General features: G+C 38.4%; 2 protein-coding genes across 2 annotated transcripts; one reads left to right on the forward strand and one right to left on the reverse strand.

Annotated features, from left to right (window-relative positions):
- The first annotated feature begins 345 nt into the window (after positions 1-345).
- Positions 346-10,921, forward strand: rrh (retinal pigment epithelium-derived rhodopsin homolog). Its single transcript, XM_047345928.1, has 7 exons — positions 346-544; positions 4,376-4,566; positions 5,160-5,259; positions 7,929-8,082; positions 8,190-8,358; positions 9,663-9,841; positions 9,926-10,921. Exons 1-7 carry the CDS (start codon positions 433-435, stop codon positions 10,029-10,031), a joined length of 1,011 nt encoding a protein of 336 aa, XP_047201884.1. The 5' UTR covers positions 346-432; the 3' UTR covers positions 10,032-10,921.
- Positions 10,922-11,993: 1,072 nt separating this feature from the next.
- On the reverse strand, positions 11,994-19,897 carry LOC124885072 (photoreceptor outer segment membrane glycoprotein 2-like). The gene is made up of 4 exons (XM_047393268.1): positions 19,771-19,897; positions 18,713-19,509; positions 15,579-15,825; positions 11,994-14,048 (listed from the first exon to the last, which is right to left on the reverse strand). The coding sequence occupies exons 2-4, from the start codon at positions 19,291-19,293 to the stop codon at positions 13,776-13,778; spliced, it is 1,101 nt and encodes a 366-aa protein (XP_047249224.1). The 5' UTR covers positions 19,294-19,509; positions 19,771-19,897; the 3' UTR covers positions 11,994-13,775.
- Between the last annotated feature and the right edge of the window lie 1,301 nt (positions 19,898-21,198).

A 21,198-nucleotide genomic window follows, 5' to 3' on the forward strand; every position in this document is an offset into this window, starting at 1 on the left:
ATGAAACACAGCCTCATCCAAACTCAGAATTTCTAGTCTGTAGTCATGCTATTTCATTTTGTGTTGAAAACTATGTGTGGGAGAACATCTTTATACTCTTTGACTAAGGTAAAATAATCTCAGGTATTGTTAAAGTATGCCTTGTGAAGTTTTGAAATGTAACACAACTAAAATGCTATTTTTCTGTTGAAATGTGAAAGGCAGAACCCAGATTTCAGTCCACATGAGCAGTAATCCTTACTTTTGTACAAACTGCTGGCTCCCATAGAACAGAGCTGGAATGTAATAATCCACTGAGAAACAGGCTTTAGTTTCCCAACACCAGCTCTCTGGATCTTTATTCTGTTCAAACAGGATCTGCACAGTTTCCACTGTTCTTCTCATCACACTGGTCTTACTTCTGGTCTTGATTTTTTAAAAACACGTTAGAAGATGGGGATGGACTCGGTGGTAAACAATTCTGGTGATGTTGCACCCTACGGAGGAAAAAGTGCTTTCAGCCAAACGGAGCACAACATTGTGGCTGGATATCTCATAACTGCAGGTAAGAAAGGGAACATCATCTGAGGGATTGCATAGATATAACTGGAGAAAGACTGCACAGCTGGCAGAAACAGAGACAATACACATATTAAACACTATATATGGTGTCTGCAATCAGTTTGATCTTTCCATTAAGCCTTTATCTCTCTATATATATTCTATCTGTCTTTAAAGGTTCGGAGAGATTTTACGACCATGTCTGATCATGTTTATGTCATGATCTGCCTGTGATGGGTCTGGGTTCGAGTTCTTAGTCTGTTTTCCCTACATTCTTCAGTTGCTGTTATTCTAGTACATGTTTCATTCATTCATCATTCTATCCTTGTGTTTAGATTCCTTTCTTGGATTCTGGTGTTTAGATGTTGTAGTTTGTATTTCCTTATATGTCTGGTTATTCCATGTTTATGTTCATTAGCTCCTTGTTTTTCTGAATGTGTTTTCCCTGCTCATTTGTGTTAATTAGTCACTTTCCTTCAATTGTCATGTATCTCCCACCAGCTGCTCCCGATCCTTTCTGATTAACCCCCCTTGTTCGTTGGCTCTTTCTCCTCCCTACCTCAGTATGTACACCATTGGTTTTCATTGTTCATCCTCTGCTTACATCCCCGTTTCTTTGTCACTGTTTTCCTGCCTGAGTTCCGTGTTCTCCGTAAGTCACAATTAAAGATTCTTCTACTCACCAAGCAACTCCCATCCTCCTGCTTGAGCTTTGGTCCTGCACCTCCAACCCAAACCATCCCCACTATGACTGTTTACAGTGCGAGATTGATTAGAAAAAAAAAAAAGCTGTAAAACAATTGCATTTGCTTGTGAAAATGTTGAGTGCTTGAGTTATATCTATAACTCTGAGTTAGTGTGAATTTGAGAACAGATGCCGGTTCCACAACAACAAATCAGGAGAGCAGTTATGTCATGGGAAAACAAAGGCAAAGTTAATTTGGACCTCTATTTATTTCCACACAAGATAAAGCCATGTCTGAGATTTATTTTTAGAAATGGAAAAGTTTTTTTTTTTGTCCTGAAATTGTCCAAAAGCAGTATACATGCAAGTAAGAGTGTTTAAGAGGCAATTCTGATTCTCCAGTTTAATAAATTTATGAGAAAATTAATAAACAGATAAAAAACAAAGCATTTGCAAATTTATCTCTCTACAGTGTGGAATATCAATAAACCTTTCAAGTAATGAAGAGAGAGCAGACCTAAGCTGAACATGATATCCAACTCTTCAGATGGCCAGGTTTCCTACACAGTCTAGAAATCTCTGGAAAAGGATTGAATTTACAATTATCAGTATGGAGTATGAAAAAACTTTGACTATCTAGCTAATTTCATTCCTTATTATGCTTAAAAAAGATTTTAAGAAATAAATCTCTAAAGTGTAAAAGGATTCTTACACAGATTTATATTTAATTTACATCCTTTATCTCTGAAATACCACATCTAAACAAATAAAAATTTGTTAAAAGAATTAAATGTCAATTTCACTGCTTTTTGACATGTAGATCTGCTTACAATATGATTACCAGACCTGTGCTGTGTGACCAAAAGCATAAGAATAATTTATCACACTGCTGTATTGAAAGTCAACCTTTCCATTGTCTTGCTACATTAATATAGAACTTACAGATGATAAAACCCAATGAAAGAACATTACTTTGTACTTAAATGCCGGTGGTTGGAGTCTCTGCCCGCTGGTGTACTTGTGGTTCTCGATGTCCGGGGCCGGGTGCTTTGGTGTGGGCTGGCTCACTCACGGTGGCTGCTTGCCGGGGCTTGGCCCCCTGGGCTGTCGGGCCTCTGCTTGGGGGGTGGTGTGTCCCGGGGTCTTGGGCCTCTGGGTCCATGGCTGGATCTGCTCGGGCGTGAACGGCTGCCGGCGGGGCCTGTGGGCTCGTTGCTGCGGCTCCCTGGGGCTTCTGCAGTGTCGCTGCTGGGTGGTTCCCCTGGGATTCTCCACTGCTCTTCTCTGGGGGGGTTGCGGTAGTCCCGGCGGTGGTTCTCCTGGGGTTCCTGAGCTTTGTGGGGCCTTTAGATGTCTGTGGTTCGGATCTCCTCAGTGTCCGTCCAGGGACCATGGGGCAGGCCTGTGGGTCCTCACACTCGCTATTGCATATTTTTGTGGAGAAACCTTGTATACAAAAGCGCGTCCACACCCATACTTACAGGTGTTGAGCTTCAGGTGTTGACAGATACACAGATGTTCTATATTGGGCTGCACCTCTCACTAAGTACATTTTACATTCAGAAATACCGAGTACTATTTTGTTAAAAAAAAAAAAAACAGCTGCAGGTGTATAAGCAAGCAGGGTGTAATCTTGTATTCTCTTCATCCTTCTTTCTCTCCTCCACTCTTTCCTCCTTTTCTCCCCTTTTTCCCCATCTCTCTCTTTTTTGAGCTTCTTTTTTCCTTTTCATTTCAGTCTCCATGTCCGTAACAATTGAAATATTCCCAAAGAAGTTTATAATAAAGTTTCTTCTATAAATATCAAGCAGAGCTTTAAAGCATTCGCTGTGATGCTCTGCTTGTGAAAGTAAATCTGTTGGGCAATTTTCTTGGCACTTGACAACAATTCTGAGCGATACTCTGACAGGACACGGTGTAAAAAAAAAAAAAAAAGAAATGTTTGAAAAAGTTGGTAATTTGAAATAAAAATCTGAAGGAAACCTGCATGGCAATGCCTCAAAAACCATAATTCATAGCGAAAGGACTACTTTAGAAAACATTTGTCAAGCTTTATAATATGGAGCTCAAATATGTCACTTTGAACTTTACTGAGCTGAAAAAAACCCCCTTTACGTTAACCTTGTGGCTAACCAGCTTGTTGTTGACAAGTCCCTGCAGCCAGGCTCTGTTATGGCATGGGGTACTTGGGAAAACCCATGTCCACTTCTGATGGCAGCATCAATGTAAAGAAGTCCAGCAGGGATTTTAGAGCAGCAAATGATGCCTTCAATACCACATTTTGTTCAGTGGCTTCTTACATTCTTTTTTTCTTAAGTTGGTTTTGATTGCATGGGCAAACTGTAATGCAGGTGTGGTTGCCTTACTGTGTTGGAGCAAATGTGCCTGACAAAAGAGGGAGGTTATGTAAAAGCAGTTTCTTAGCTGCTGCATGCTTCCTTGTGTAACTCTGCAGTTGTGCCTGTGTCTACATATGCATGTTGTCCCTAACTGTAGTGTGGAATGGTAATGACTGGGTGTGTGTGTGTATGTTTGCATGTCACTGTATTGATGTGTGCGCAGAAGTGGAGACAAAAGTAGTCTGAGATTTTGCAAACTTTATGAAGAGTTGGCTGAGGAAAAGGAGGCTACAGCCTGTGAGCATTCCTGGCCTATTCACAACAAGGAATGTTGGAAAATTTTATGGAAACCTTCGGTTTAAAGGAGAAATTTGATTGGTTCATATGAATACATTTCCTTTAGTATTACCAACTCTTCTGTTAACAATTTTAAGCCTGATCCTATAAATAATTGTCCGAAAATCTTATTTTTAAAACTGGAATGCTCTTCATGGAAAAAAGCAAAAAACATTTTTTGAACTGTTTAGATTTCAACCTAATTAATGCATTAGGCTTTTGCAACCATGTAATTATCATAACCATAAAGATAAATTACATACTTTATAAAAACACATGGCACACATGAGGAGCATTTTGCATTTATACAGAGTTAGTGTAAAATATATTCAGCAACATATTTATTCAGTACATTTTTTTTGAGGAAATCACTAACTTTGTGAAAGGAGTTGAGGTCTCAGGAAAACATAATGATATATTTGGCATTATAAAGTTAACACTGTAGTTAAATCCTTGGCACCTCCTCTGCTCTCAGGCATCATCAGTTTGGCCAGTAACATCATAGTTCTGCTGATGTTCGTGAAGTTCAGAGAGCTCCGCACTGCCACTAACTTCATTATCATCAACCTGGCCTTCACTGACATTGGAGTGGCCGGCATTGGTTATCCCATGTCTGCTGCCTCAGACATTCATGGAAACTGGAAGTTCGGTTATACAGGCTGTCAGGTGAGGAGAGACCCGCACAGAATTCTTATCCTCGGTTTGCTCTATTTTCCTTTCTATATGCTGGCTTTTCTGGCTTTTTAAGTGGTCTTTTTTAATAGAGATCCGGATTTTCAGGTATTCTTTCCAAGTTTCTCTTTGTTTTTTTTGTTTTTTTTTCTTTCAGGTATTTTTGGACAGGAATGAAAATATTAATTTGCTCTGAATGTCTTCATGTGCAATCATAATGATTAAACAGGGGTCCATTCAAAGCTGCCAGGACTCTAAACAGTGAGCAGACTTTCACCTAAGCTGGTCAGCTCAAGTCACATGTTTGAACTTTTTTTTCTCTAGATTATCTTTGTTTGTGTACAGACTTTGCCAAAACTATATTCTGTTTCTTTAAGTAACACATTGTCCCTTATGGAGAACTGAAAACTAATTTCAGTCTGTATTGTCTGTGCCGGATGATTAATAAACATGCCTATGTATTCTTTAGTGATGCGTATTCAGTAACATGTAGTTATATGCATAAATGTAGAAAATCCAAATTTGAACTTTGGGCTTGACACCAACTTAATTTATTTAAACAGTTTTGTTTTTGTTTCTGTTTTTAGATCTATGCAGCCCTCAACATCTTCTTCGGCATGGCCAGCATAGGCCTACTGACTGTGGTCGCAATCGATCGCTATCTCACCATCTGCAAGCCAGACATCAGTACGAGTCCACTTTTCAAGTTTTAATAAACTTACCTTAATTTGAGCCATATAGAAGGAAGAAATCAAATTTTTCAGTATCCAAACACAACAAAAATGATATTAAAACGGATAAATTATATCATTTGAAGGGCAAAATTCTATTATGATACAACTAAAACGTCATTACAAAAGTAAGAAAGTCTCCACCGTTCCACACTACATTTAGGGGCAGCTTACTTTGCGTGTGTTGCTTGGCATTTAGGAGCCGTACGGTGTCCGTTACAAAGCTTTTGGACATTCAGGTGGCTCTTGAATTAAGAAAAAAGCTATTAAACATATCAGGTGAGGCCAGTAGCAAATTCAGTTAATGTTACATAGAAGCCAAACATGCCCCACTTAAAGACTGACATGCAGAGCCTTGCAAAGTATTCCTGATTATTTAACAAACTTTTTGTCACTTTACAGCATAAACTTTCTTGTTTGTGGCAGTGCAGAAATGTTCTTTAATTTTTTTTTACCAATAAATGTCTGAAAAGTGTGGTAAGCATTGGTATTCAGCCTTCCAGAGTACATACCTGTTTGCTGTAATCCCAGCTACAAGAACTTTGGGGTCTGTCTCTACAAGCTTTACACAGCTTCCATGTTTTCTGTGTCCCCAAAATGGCTTGTGGAAAACAGAAAAAAAGGACTTTCCGTGGTTTCCTTCCAACAATGTTTTTTTCTTTTTAACATTCTATCATGAAACTTAGATTTTTGGAGTCCACGACTAATAGTTGTCCAGTCAAAGGATTCTCCCACCTGAGCTGTCAGTCTTTGTAGCTCCTCCATTCACCATGGGCCTCTTGGCTGCTTTTCTGGTCAATGCTCTCCTTTCCTGGCTTGTCAGTTTAAATTGATTGCTGTGTCTTGGTAGGTTTGCAGTTGTGCCATTCTCTGAGGTTGGATTGAATAGTTTAAAAAAATGTTTTTGTAAATACTCCAAAACCTTTCCCTGCTCATTCTGCTTTTATTCAATGCTCTTCAAGATGCTGTTTGTTCACTAATGTTCACAGAACAGATGGATTTATAAAGAGATTAGATAACACAAAGAAGAACTGTATAGTGATTAGGGGACTTCTGAAGGGGGCTGGTTGCAATGGTTTTCATTCAGGTTAGTAGAGTAAATGGCGCAGAATAAACATTTGTCATGCTTTTTATATTTTTGCTTGTAAAAGCATCCATCCACTTCCAGTTGTGGCCCACTTTGTGTTTGCCAATCACAAAATAAAACACATTGAGGTTTGGGTTTATAACTAAAGAAAACGTAAAAAAGTTCAAAGGGTATAAATAGTTTTCATGGGGTACTTTATGAGTTTATTTTGACTGGATAACCAAACATATTACCTAAATGTGCCTTAAAAGCAACAAAATATACAAAGTCTAAAACTGCAGTCAGTAAGAGGATTTGCTGATCCATAAATGTGCCCCGTCAAATGTTTGACATGTCCAAACATGCTACTTTTTGTGTTGTGTGCTGCTGCACCTTCAATCAGACGAAGCGTAACGTGTATCTTCAACTGGTGTGTGTTAGAGATGATTATTCCTGCGATTAGTGGTTGGTTGCAAACATATAAAAAATCCATCAGTCAGTCATTTTCTACCGCTTATTCCATAGTGGGTCACAGGGAAGCTGGTGTCTATCTCCAGGAGTCTATGGGCGAGAGGCTGGGTACACCCAGGACAGATTGCCAGTCCATTGCAGGGCAACACACATACAACCATGCACACACACATTCATACACCTAAGGGCAATTTAGAGTGACCAATTAACCTAACAGGCATGTCTTGGACTGTGGGAGGAAGCCAGAGTACCCAGTGAGAACCCACACATGCACAGGGAGAACATGCAAACTCCATGCAGAAAGACCCCTGGCTGGGAATCGAACCCAGGACCTTCTTGCTGCAAGACAACAGTGCTACCAACTGCGCCACCGTACAGCCCACCTATAAAAAATCATCTAAATCTAAATTTATAGCGACCATAAAAAGCCATGCAGGCCATGTGTTTGTTTTATTTCAAGGCTAAAGGCCAAAGAGGGTAAAAATACCTCACTCAACTGCTTGGGCTATAACTGACCACCAAAGAAGAAAATTCAACTTCTAAAAAGAATTAAGATTGCTGGTGAGAGCAAATCAGGTATGATCTTAGGTAATGTAGCATGACATGTCAGTCTTTCCTGATTCTGACTGCATTCTCTACCGTCAACTGACAATCACAACTTACAGAAATTTAAAGTCATAGAGATCAATACCAAATTAAGTTCAGTTTTCAACTCTGTTTTTGTCTGTAGCAGTGGAGTTAACAAGGCAGATAAATATGCAATCACAGTCCATTTCTTCAGGTCATTTCCCAATGTTGGAAAGATGAATGGACTGGTATGACAATATTACTATTATTTTATCACCATCTTTAACCACATTTGCCCTTTAGGGGACCGTTTGCTTACATATAAAAATGTCAGACCGGAAGTTGTCATGATAACTAGTATAATATTATAATATAGTGGATATTATGTGTCAAAATGATTAGTTCAAACAAAAAGTCCTTTTTATTCAGTTTCAGCAACACTTGAAATCAATAAAAAAACATTATGATAAGATATTCTTTACCCTCACTGTTGTTGATGTTCTTTGATTTTGTCTCTAAAGGTCAGAAAATGTCTGGTAGATCTTACAACATCCTTATTCTGGGTGCTTGGCTGAACGCTGTGTTCTGGTCCTCCATGCCTATTGTAGGCTGGGCAAGTTATGCCCCTGACCCCACTGGAGCAACGTGCACCATCAATTGGAGAAAGAATGATGCGTGAGTTTCAGCCATAGATATTTCTCATTGTTTAATTAGATTTCACCTTATGTCACTTGTTAGACATTTTTTACTGTCTGGCCAAGACCTCTGCTCTTCCTCCACAGCTCTTTCATCTCCTACACGATGGCGGTGATCGCTGTGAACTTTGTGGTTCCTCTGTCTGTCATGTTTTACTCCTACTACAATGTGTCAGTTACCGTGAGGAGGTACAAAGCCAGCAACTGCCTCGACAGTATCAACATCGACTGGTCTGACCAGATGGATGTCACCAAGGTAAAAACCAACATATAGTTTTGCTTTTAGGGTACAAACATTCCAACGGACTGTTTTAAATAAGCATAATGGACACTAAGAGTCAAAGGTTGTTCTTTTAATCTTTCAAGAAAATGAGGGAGTGGACAATTAACAGCAAATGGGATGGTAATGAATCACTATTGACCAGAATTATTTTAGACTGTCGGACATTTTCCTTTTATTTTTTCTGGTTAGTTCATCCCAAACCAACTAAAGGGGACTGAAGTGCCTATATCTTATTTTTTGTTAGCTTCTTCAAGCCAGTTAATTTAAGCATGCACTTGGGAGGGAGAAGCAAGCCTGATGAATGTCAACTTGTTTGAGTCTGAATCCATGGTTATCAACAAGAAAGTCAGTGCATCATATGGAGAAATAGAGTATCTGGGTAAATTTTCCCATTGGTGATGCAGCAGAGGTTGGATGAATGGGTCAGTGATTCATCCACAATGGTTAGGGTTTTGTTTTGGTCTGTCCTGCTGTGGAAGACACTGGGCTAAAATTCAGCTACATTCCAGCCCTCACCTGTTGTCACAAGATGAGGAAAAGACCAAGGGGAACAGATCCTAGACACAATCACCTGACATAAGTTTCACTGAGGTGGTTTAGAAATCTGATCAGGAGGCCTCTGGAAACTCTCCTTATGGAGATTTCACACGTCCCATTGCAGGAGACACCACAGCAGACCTAGAACACACTGGAGGGACTTTACATACCTTAGGGCAGGGCAAAGCAGGAGTGCTGCTGGCAAGAGGGATGTCTGTGTTTCTCTGCTGAAACATGTGCCTTAATAAGTAGAAGACCATGAATGGATAAATGGAATCAGATCATAAACTGATAGAGGTTTCCTGGTTCACTGTCATGAACTTGTGAATTAAATACAGCAAACCCTAAATTATTTAATAATGTTGTAGCAAGTTGTTATTTTTTTAATCAAGTGTATAATTAAGTGTATAGACACTGAGCAACTCCAGCAAGCAATCCCAGATCCTGACACTTCTTCCTCCTAGTAAACTGTTTCCTCTACTAGCAAGTTTTTTTTACTTATTATTATTATGTTTTGAAGTCAGGTATGTTTTTTGGCAAAAAAATAAAATAAATAAATGTGTCGCTAAGAGTGATTTTAACCACAACCTTTATAAAAGGACAAGTTATGGCATCTGAATGTTTGAATTGGTGAATACATGCATTTATTCACATAAAAATCAAATCAGTGTCCAGGTTAAGATTGTAGTCCTCTTTGATATGGTAATTTTAACAAATTGTCTGTGTTTTTTTACTGATAGATGTCTATTATAATGATCATCATGTTTCTGGTTGCCTGGTCTCCCTACTCCATGGTGTGTCTCTGGGCATCTTTTGGTGACCCGAAGACCATTCCTGCTCCCATGGCCATCATTGCTCCCCTCTTTGCAAAGTCCTCAACGTTTTACAACCCCTGCATATATGTCATTGCCAACAAAAAGTGAGTATTTTCTTGACTTCTTTGGCCATACACAAGCTATATTTAATGCCGTGTTTCAGACTTTTAAAAGATGTTTTCCTGCAGGTTCAGGAGAGCCATCATAGGGATGATTCGGTGTCAAACAAGGCAAAGGATCACAATCAGTACCCAGGTTCCAATGACAATCTCCCAGCAGCCTCTGACCCAGTGATTAAATGTCACTTCAGTAAAAGACTACATAAATATTTAAATATCCCTACATTAAAACCCTCTAATGAACATTTATGTACTTCAGTTATCAGTGTTTGTCTATTGTAGCTGGTTTGCTGTTAAATAACTGAGTTCGCTGTGGTATTTACTATGTAAATCCCAATTGTTTTTACTTGGTATGTGTTGTTTTGGCCCAGATAAAGCAATTATAAACGATTGATGAAAATAAACTTATTTGTTAACTCTTTCCTCCCTCAGGTGGGGAAATTTAAAAAATAATATAATATTTAATTAGTCATAATTATTACATCATTTGAAGGAAGCCACTATTCTTAAAGTGTCTAAAAATGCTGCAATAAAGTTTATCAATAACTTTTGACTTGATGTGATGAAGTGCTTTCAGAGCGTGATTTAAAACATTGTGTTAAAACTCTTACCCACAATATATCTGCTGCAGTTTGTCTACCGTTCAGATTGATCCACAGACGACACCATCTTCTCTGTGCTACAAATGACCATACAGCAGCTGGAAGGAAAACACACCCATCTGGCTTCAGGTCAATTTGATTCCTAACCAAAATATACTCTCATTTCATATGTACAAATTTAGATTTTTTTCTTTCTCTTTTGTCCCTCTAAATTAACCATTTTGTAACCACTATGTTTAACTGTTTTTGTTATACATTAGGATTTTTCTGTTAAATGATGAACTAATTTGTCATAAACATGCTCTGTTCTCAAGTAGAATTTAATTAAATTGTTAAATATTATCTGAGAATGTTGTATTACACTCTGCTTCAATTTATTATAAAACTGATCCCTCTTTTTGGTCCAGTCTTAAAATATGACAGATTCTGACTCCTGATCAAATAAAAACAGGTCTACTTGCCAGTAGATGTTAAAGGACCCAAAGTAAAAAGGAATTGGTCCTGTGATCAGTGGTTCAGTTTCCACGAATACCGATAGGCAAGGAATCAAAATAAACATGGCTGTAGAATCTAAATCTGGATCACCAAAAAACCTGTTTGTTTGCTCCTTTCACGTTGTCAACAAAAAGCTTACAGAGGAAAATGTTACGTCTTGTTGTGGGAGGGCTCCAACAGTTCAGAGAAGAAACAGCTTCAAAGAAGAATTAGCAGCACTTCTGAGAGAACTCCAGGGTCAATTGTAGCTGTCACAAAAATCAAGTAGCATAGTCTTTTAATAAAAGGCAAGGAGAGCTGAACTATATCTCTCCAGTTTTTATTTGATTAATTTTACTTAACATGATAGATTGATAGTTTTTAATAGCTTCCTGTAATACCAAGACAATTTGGCAAAACAACACAGAAAGTTGCAACTCAAAAATAGCTAAATACAATATTATTGTAGCACTGTTGCCTTGCAGCAAGAAGGTCCTGGGTTTGACTCCCGGCCAGGGGGTCTTTCTGCATGGATTTTGCATGTTCTCCCCGTGCCTGTGTGAGTTCTCTCCTGGTACTCCGGCTTCCTCCCACAGTCCAAACACATGACTGTTAGGTTAACTGGTCTCTCTACTTTGCCTTAGGTGTGAATGAATGTGTGCATGTTTGTTTGTCCTATGTCTCTGTGTTGCCCTGCGATGGACTGGCGGCCTGTCCAGGGTGTACCCTGCCTCCCGCCCATAGACTGCTGGAAATAGGAACCAGCTTCCCCAAGACCCACTATGGAAGAAGAGGTAGAAAATGACTGACTGACTGACAATACTATTGTGCTCTCATTAGATTTAAAAGAAAAAAATAATTCATATTATAATCAAATTAAATTACCTTTTTAATTTCCATAGCATTGAAGCTATGTTGCAGCAATATTGTCTTGGTCTCACAACACATGTAGCCTGCTGTCTGCATTTCTTCAATGACACTAGAACCCAAACCTGGTGATTGTCTGATTTGAATTTACATGAGGTTCTACCTGACATCTTTAACAAAACTACACTAGTTGTTTTACTGTCATGTTTAATGAAGTTTTTGAGCACCCAAAAAACGTACAATAACAGAGGAGTTATGGAAAGGGACATGAGCAGAACAGCAGGACAAAAGGAAAAGGCATGACAACAGGGAAACAACAGATATTTGAGGAATCTGGCAAGGAGTATGGGAAACTGACTTAAAACTGCAGTGAAAAAGTGGAAAGCAGGACTAAATGAGTCTAATCAACAGGAGTAATTGCAGCTGTGAGGGGAGCTATACTGAGAACCTGAGGAAACTTGGCTAAGGACACAGAGGTATCAGAATAACACAGGTTGACACGGGGAAAACTGTAAATTGATCAACATGAGATAACAAGAACTGCAACTAAACACAAATGAAAACTACGAAAACAGCTAAATTTAAATCAACCACCAAAACAACTCAAAATAGAACAACCAGAGCAAAGGATTCGGACAAAGCAAAAACACAAAGCTCAAAGAATCACGACAGTTACTGTAACAGTACAGATAGGCCACTGAACTTTTCAGGCTCTTCATAGCCATAATTCAAACAAAGCATTATGGGTTGTAGGAATGAGGTGGATTAGACCTTATATTCCCTACCACTGGTTTGAGATTGTAACTAATCATTGAATTAACTTAATGTCTGCTATCATTCCCAAAAGCAACATAGTTTAGTATTTTATTGCATTCCTATTTTTAATGAAGTGTGCTTTATTCCCAGTGGCCAGTTTTACAGATAGTTTTAATCATCTTTTTGTTAAATAAAATTATAACATTACATGCATTGCTCTGCCTCCACTGTTAATTAACAAACTTTATTGTTCATAAAAACCAATAAGGACACAATAAATTAATTTCCAACTGTACCTCCAGTCATCTTCTGCCATTGTTGGCAGAACTTGTAAAGCAAGCTGTGTGAAAGCAGTACTTAACATCTAGTTGGTTTGCAGATTTTGTTTTTTGAAGGGCAACAAGCATGTAGGAGAATTTTTTGTTTTGTTTTCATTAAACCATGGCAGGCTTTAAGGAAGAGACTGAGCCTGACTAGACCCGGGGTAGAAATACTAACAGCTTTTCCATGATATGTCATGGCACCTCCCTCTTGGGACATGAAGGTCAGGCTACACAAGCTAAGGTACTTTAGTCACAAGAGAAACCCAGGAGCTGCGACAGGAGTACTCAGTGAACAGTTTTCTCCACCTCTTCTAAGGGTCCTTCTGCAAGTGAGCAAGTATGTCTGCCTTCAGCTGGTGAATAATCTATGGGACAAATTTTCTATACACCTGAATACCCCACTAATAAACCCAAACATTGGTTTAACAGTAAGCATTTAAGAAGTAATCCACTCAACATTTTTCTGTAGCAAAACCGTTGGGCGTGTTACACAATTAATACTTTACTCCATCACTGCAACCAGAAGTTGGACTATTTTTAAAACCTGCTCAGTAAATTTAATATGAACTTGAACTTAAACATCATTAATGGCAAGGCCGCTTTCATTAAGTTATTTTGTTAAGTTGACACAAGTGTTAGTCTTTAGTCGTGTTTAACCATCTCACTCCATGTCTTGCCACCAAAAGAATCCAACATGGCAACAATGAAACATGTCCATGAATATGTAGTTGACCAATATCTTGAAATACATATATTATATATGACATCCATAATATATATTTAAACAGCCATCAACACTTTTTAAGTAACAAAAATACAGATGTAGTCTGTATCAGGAGGACAACAGCTCATTGCTTTGGAGATGCTCTTCGATGGGGTCTTTTGGTCTGAAACAGCTTAGCTTGTTTCCGTTTTCTGCTTTGGTGGAACATTGTCTGGGCCGTAATGCGCCTTGGAGGTGGATGGGACATCAATGTTGGGGTCTCCATTGTCAACTGTGTCTATCTGGTTGCTCTTGCCAAGGCTCTTTATGATGCTCAGGTTGGTCCGGGCCGTTTCCATGAGGCTGTTTTCTAGGAGCCAGCCGTCAGATTCAGAGTTAGGATCTCCCTGCCTCACCATGTTTTCCAGGGAGGTTTGGAGGTAACGAACGCCTGTCAAAACTGATAACTAAAACAAGACAGGAGTATACATGAGAATAATAAAAGCAACAAATAAATTCATTATACAAAAGATTGGGTATATTATATTGTAATTATTTTTAGTCAACCAAAGGGGAAGCTAATATGGCCTAACTGTAAAGATTTTCCTAAAACTGCAGGCACAATGACTTGCAAAAGGTATTCACTACTCATTGTACAGTTTCCACATTTTGTCACATTACAACCACAAACAATGATTTATTTGTATTTTATGTGATAGACCAATGCAATGCAGTGAATAAGTTTGAAGTGGAAAGAAAATATATGGTTTAAAAAATGTTAGACAAGCAATCATCTGAAAAATGTGGAATGCATTTGTGTTCAGTTCCCTTTACTTTAATTCCCTTAAATAAAATCCAATGGAACCACATGTATTCAGGAGTTACCTATTGAGCATACAAAGTCCACCTCTGTGAAATTTAATCTCTTTATCAATCCAGCTGTTGTGTAGCCCCTCATAGGTAAGTTAGAGAATATTAATAAACTAACAGCATCATGAGGTCCGAGGAAGACATCAACAATAATCCAAAAAAAAACAATGTCCAAAGTTTGAAACATCTCATAAAAGACTATTCAATCTAAATTAGATTCAATCAGAATGGAACAAGTGCAAACAATCCAATAGATGGCCATCCACCTTAATTGAAAGGCCAAATAAAGAAAGCATTAATCAGACAAGCAGCCAAGAGGCCCATAGTAACTCCGGAGGAGCTGCATAGATCCACAGCTCAAAAGAGAGAGTCTGTTGACAGGACAGTTATGAGTTGTGCCTTCCACCAATATAGCCTTCACAGAGGAAAGCCATTGTTGAAAGAAAGCCATCAGAAATCCTTTTTGCACTTTACCATAACTCATGAAGGGGACACAGCGAACATTAAAGAATATGCTCTGGTCAGATGAGAGCAAACTGTAACCTTTTGGGCTATCTGCAGAATGCATGTCAAAACCGCCGTTCTCATGCAGAAACAAGGTGGTGGCAGCATCAGATTTGATGGGAAGATAGACGTTAAACATCGGTCTTTCTTAAAAAGTCATTCCTAAAAAGAAAACCTTTTGGAGGCTGGTTCACCAGCACAAAAACAACCCTGAATGTCAAACAAGATCTACAAGAAAATTGTTTAAATCAACACACATTCATTTCTTTTAGTGACCCAGTTAAAGTTTGGACCCAATCTAATTTGAATATCAGTGGCAAATTGATGTTCACAGATGCTCTTCTTGCAGGCTGACTGAGCGTGAGCTTTTTTGCAAAAAAGAAAGGGCAAAAATGTCAGGATCTAGATGTGCAAACTTGCTAGAGACATACCCAAAAAGACCCACATGTAACTGTAATTGCAGCAAAAGAGGGTTCTACAAACAACTATGCACTACTTTCGTTTGTCAGTTACATATAATCCCAATAAAATAAATAAAAGTTTGTTTTGATACGTGACAAAACGTGAAAAAGTTCAAGGGGTATGAATACATTTTCAAGGCAAGGTAGCTAGTATTTCCTTGCCTCAAAGAGCCATGTAATGAGAACTGTAAGACCAATAGACTGCATAATGTGGGTGTAGTACTCCAGCAGTGCCTGTCGGCAGCCTTTCATCCAGAGGTTCTGGTCCTCAGTTTGGTGCTCATAGTTGAAGTGGGCCGAGTTGTTGGTAATCTGCTGCTGGATGCAGGGCCGAGGTGAGTTGATGTTACAGCAGCTGAACGGGACTGCATCCATCAGGTACTTCCCCTCTACATTACTCCTCAGTCGACTTGAAACAGGGAAAGGATGAAAATCAGTTTTACTTGGTCAATTTGGTGCATCTTTCTCTGCTTGTTTATATCAACATATATATCTAGATATATAGATATATAGATATATAAATATATATAGATATATATGTAGATATGCATATTTATATATAATTTAGGGCTATCCAAAACTTACCTCCCTGTGTGTGAATGAGTAATGCTCCCCCTTTTAAAATTATGAATTGTGATTAAACTACATTTATTAGAAAGCTGTGCTCAACTTCACAAGCCAAAACCAGGACCAATTATTAACTAACCTGCAGAAAAGTAAATAATTAAAATAGAACCTCTCTGATGGCTAAAATACCTCAAAAGCAACAGATCTTTAAAAAAAAACTCCAAAACAGTAGAAAATAAAGTTATTGATGTCTATCAGTCTGGAAAGGGTTGCAAAGCAATTTTATAATACTTTGGGATGTCTGTGAACCAAAGTGAGAGCCAATCTGCATAAATGGAGAAAATGTTAGGCAGTGGTGACCCTTCCCAAGAGAGACCTGTCAACCAAAATTCCTCCAAAAGCACACCGACAACAAGGGAGGTCACAGAAGAACCCAGATTAGTCTGTGGTCTGTGGTCCCCACCTGCAGAACCACTCCTTTATTGAGTGTGTCTTGCTAATCGCCAAAGATTTCCCCCTGTTGTCTATTCCATTTGCACAACAGCATGAGAAATTGATTGTCAATCAGTGTTGCTTCCTAAGTGGACAGTTTGATTTCACAGAAGTTTGATTTACTTGGAGTTATATTGTGTTGTTTAAGTGTTCCCTTTATTTGTTTGAGTAGTGTATATTAAGAAATAGGCTGGGGAAATTGGTGAGTTTGGAATCCAAAGCTACTACTGTCCAAAAAGAACGTAAAGGCTTGTCTCACACTTATCAAAAACATCTTGATGATCTGCAAGATGTTCGCAACTCTCTACCTGAAAATCCTGCTGGAGAATATACAACCATCAGTACTAGATCACTCTTTGGTTATGCAGGGGGGCGATAATCCATAGCACAATAAACAAGTCACTTCTGAATGACTCAAAGAAAAATTTAGTTTTGGAGTGGCCTAGCCAAAGTCTGGACTTAAATCCAATTCAGATACTGTATAGTGACCTTAAACATAATCGAAAACCCTCCAAGGTGGCTGAATTAAAATACTTCGGCAGAGACTCATTGTCAGTTATTGCAAACTCTTGATGTCAGTTGTGGCTGGTAAGAGTGGTACAACTAGTTATTAGGTTTAGGAGGCAATACTTTTTCACATAGAAATGGTTGGTTGGATAGCTTCTTTTCTAAATGAATGAACTTATAAAGTAAAAACTGTTATTTGTGTTTACCCAGGTTTTCTTTATGGAATATTAAAATTTGTTTGAAGATCTGACACACAGAAATATGACAAAAAATATGAGGACAAATACCTGTACTACAGCACTCTGTATCAAAAGAGCCATTTTGTCTCAGCCCAGTTGAGCCCTGATTGGCTAACATAGAAATCAATACTTATTGCCATTCACCTAAATGGTTAAACATATAAAAATACATATAAACTCTAGAGATGCTAATATGGCCTTTCCCAATAAATATATTTTTTCACAGCTTTTAGAGCAGCTGCAAGGGGTCTGATGTGACATTTAGTATTCATTGTCCTGATTGTTGCTACCTAAGATGATGTACTACACAGTGGGGGTCAGATGTTCACAAACACTCATCGTCACCAGAAATGTCACATCAATTTGGGGCTTTAAAATGCATCTAAAGTCTTCTGTTATTTGGGGTGGGATGATTACACAACATACATTTATAAAGGAATTGAAGGCTTTTTAAACAGACCATTAAATGAATAAGAATTTTAAAATGCATTTTTCTGTTTCTCCACATCAATAATGTTCTATTTTTTCTGTAATTATATTTTCATAGTCTGACATTTTATGTTTATATTATGATGTTACTCTGTGAGCCACGTTATGAATTTATCTGTAATCAATACAATAGAAATAAATTTACTAACTTTTGTGAAGTTTAAAAACAAGACTTTGCTGCACAAGATTCCTTTGCTTTGTAAAATATTACTGTTGGTGCCTGTACATTCCCCACTAATATTTGGTTAAATGTCCCTTAAAACCCTTAAAAGGCAGCTGCAAATTTTATTTATGCTTAAAAACGTTGCTGTTGAAACAGATCATCTTTCATGTGCTACACCCTTTCAGTCCACAATGATGTAAAATTCACTTCACTGCAGACCCTGGAGCTCCTGCATATTTCAGTTTCCATAGGCTTGTGCCTCAGTGTTTCCTGGGTTGTTGTCAAATATTTTGACCAATCTCTTTTTATCTAAGGAAACAACTTGGGTCAGATGGTTAAAACCTGGACACAGTTAGGTGTTTGAACAGTGACAATGATCAACAAGACTAATTCTGGAACAAATGAAGCAGGCTTGTGTTTAAAGTGAGGAATGTCCTCAAGCTCTGCCCTACTGAATATTTTCTGGACTATGCCTAAAAACCAGGTCAGTTGAATCTGCTGATTGCAGTTCTGCCAGGAAAAAGCGTTAAATATCCAGCCAGAATCATAAAAGAACTTGATTGATGCCGCTCGCTAAGGAACATTTATTCAGATATTATGCATATATTTGAGCCTATATTTATAATTTTTAACCTCTGTGAAAAACTCTGCATTAAAATATAAACTTTAAAAATAATTAAGGTTGCTGATTGTGTCATACTTAAATCTTGTAAAAAAGACTGGTTCAAAAGCACTAAAAAACTGTCAAAATTAATCTGCCATTCGTGCTGATGACCACCTCTCTACTGTTAATTTTTCTATCAGCTTTTTTAAAGGTTGGAACAACATGATTTACTTACTCGACCACTTCCTTTTTGGACATGTCCAAATAACGGTTGCTTATCCACTGGATTTGAAACCAGTCTTTGTAACCACTGTTCCCACAGCACTGAAACTGTATCTGCAGCATATCCACGGTGTGTTTCAGGAAGCAGCGTCCTGGCATGTCTGTGTCCTTATAAAACCTCATGGCCTGCATCAGGCCCAGGTTCAGAGCCTCCTCCAGCTCCCAGTGCATGCTGTAACACATCAAAGCCCCCACAAGCACGCACAGGGTAAAAAAGAAGGTGCACACAATGTAGGGCAGCATTATCAGTTTCCAGCGCAAGAACTTGACGGTGTCCACACAGTCATAGCAGATCTTCCCACCCAGGAAGTTGATAACACAAGCAATGAGACCCACAGCTATCAGCATGTTGGGAACGTAGTGGATGTCCTTCTCTGCCATCAGCTCTTCACGCTTGTTGATCTCCACCTTGAGGAAGAGTCCCAAGCAGAACAGGATGGCCCCTGTAACCACAGAGATCCAGTTGAGGATCCAGAGGATCTGGGCCAGCTTGTCCCTTCTGGTCTTAGTGAATTTCACCTTTAAAACTGCCATTGTCTGTGTCTCTCTTTTTTTAGTTTTCTTTTAAGGCAAAGGTGGGATTAATGGTGGGATGTAAGTAGATAATGGAAAAGGAACAGTTTATCCTCCAGATGGGGCAGTGGAGGGGCTTTGGTTGTAGGTTCTCTGTAGGTCCTTTCATAAGCAGCTTACTCCGGTAGTTATAATTGATATCGAGCAGACGCTGCATTATGGTTATACTGAAGAAAGCTTTAATAGAAAAAATAATTATCAAATAAGTAGAGTATCTCAGATTGTAAAATAGTGATAAAAAACTAAGTGATATATGACAAGGTTTTTAAAAGCATGGATTATCAAGTCAACTACCATAACTATGAAACAAACAACACAAGCTCAGTATCTCCTAATTCTATAAAATGTATTACAACAAGATGCTCTTCTGTAACAACTCTAATTTATGAAGTAGATCAACAATTAAAAGAACAAATCTACAATAAAGGTTGCACTCACCTTCCTGTTCTCTGATTTCACTTGTAACAGTAGACGTCATCCTCATATCTGTTTATTTTCTCCATGATGTCCTCATACTTCGTTCACGAGTGAGCCGAGTGGTTGTAGTGACGAAGATATCACAAAGGCAGCTACAGGAGCATCTCAATGAGACCAGCAGCCAACACCTGACCCTCCACATAATCTCCTTTTAATCATTAATCGGCCCTGGGCCCCACTAGGGATTTCGACCCACCTTCTGCCACCTATGTAAATCTGATTGTCTCAGTTCTGGGAAAGTAATGACTAGTAGCTGTTGTGTAAGTGTATATATGCAGTTTGTGTCAAAATCAAGCAGTTTTCAAATCTTAAAAAGAAACAACAACAACCAAAAATCAAATAAAAAATACAACACAAAATTAAGAAGTATGGTGCACATTTCTATCACCTCCCTTTTACACTGGTACCCTTACATAAAACCAGTACAACCATTTCCCTTCAGAAGTCTCCTAATTAAAGGAGTAAAAAGGCTCCATTTGTCTATAACTTAATCTCAGAATAAATCCAGCTGTTCTGTCACAACTTTAAAAGGTCTAATAGACAACATAAGTGAACAAACAGCATGATGAAGACCCAGGAGCACAGCAGAACGGTAAGCAGAGGAGAAGTTTAAAGCTGGTTTAGGTTATAAAACAATATCCCAAACAATGAACGTCTCACAGAGACCTGTTCAGTTCATCACCTGAAAAGTAAAAGAGAATGGAACAACTGCTGACCTTCCAGGACATGGCTGTCCACCTAAACTGACAGGCCAGGCACAGAGAGCATTAATCAGAGAAGCAGCAAGAGGGACATGGTAACTCTGGAGAAGCTGCACAGGTCCATGTTGGGAAAATCAGTTGACCAGACAAATATTAGTCATGCACTCCACAAATCGGATTTTTATGAAACAATGGTAAAAAGAAAACCATTGACAAAGAAAGCCATAGAAAGGCCAGCTTGCAGTTTGCCAGAAGACATGTAGGTGGCACCTTAAACATGTACAGGTCCTTCTCAAAATATTAGCATATTGTGATAAAGTTCATTATTTTCCATAATGTCATGATGAAAATTTAACATTCATATATTTTAGATTAATTGCACACTAACTTAAATATTTCAGGTCTTTCATTGTCTTAATACGGATGATTTTGGCATACAGCTCATGAAAACCCAAAATTCCTATCTCACAAAATTAGCATATCATTAAAAGGGTCTCTAAACGAGCTATGAACCTAATCATCTGAATCAACGAGTTAACTCTAAACACCTGCAAAAGATTCCTGAGGCCTTTAAAAGTCCCAGCCTGGTTCATCACTCAAAACCCCAATCATGGGTAAGACTGCCAACCTGACTGCTGTCCAGAAGGCCACTATTGACACCCTCAAGCAAGAGAGTAAGACACAGAAA

The sequence above is a fragment of the Girardinichthys multiradiatus genome, chromosome 19 (assembly GCF_021462225.1).
Source record: "Girardinichthys multiradiatus isolate DD_20200921_A chromosome 19, DD_fGirMul_XY1, whole genome shotgun sequence".
Taxonomy (NCBI): Eukaryota; Metazoa; Chordata; class Actinopteri; order Cyprinodontiformes; family Goodeidae; genus Girardinichthys; species Girardinichthys multiradiatus.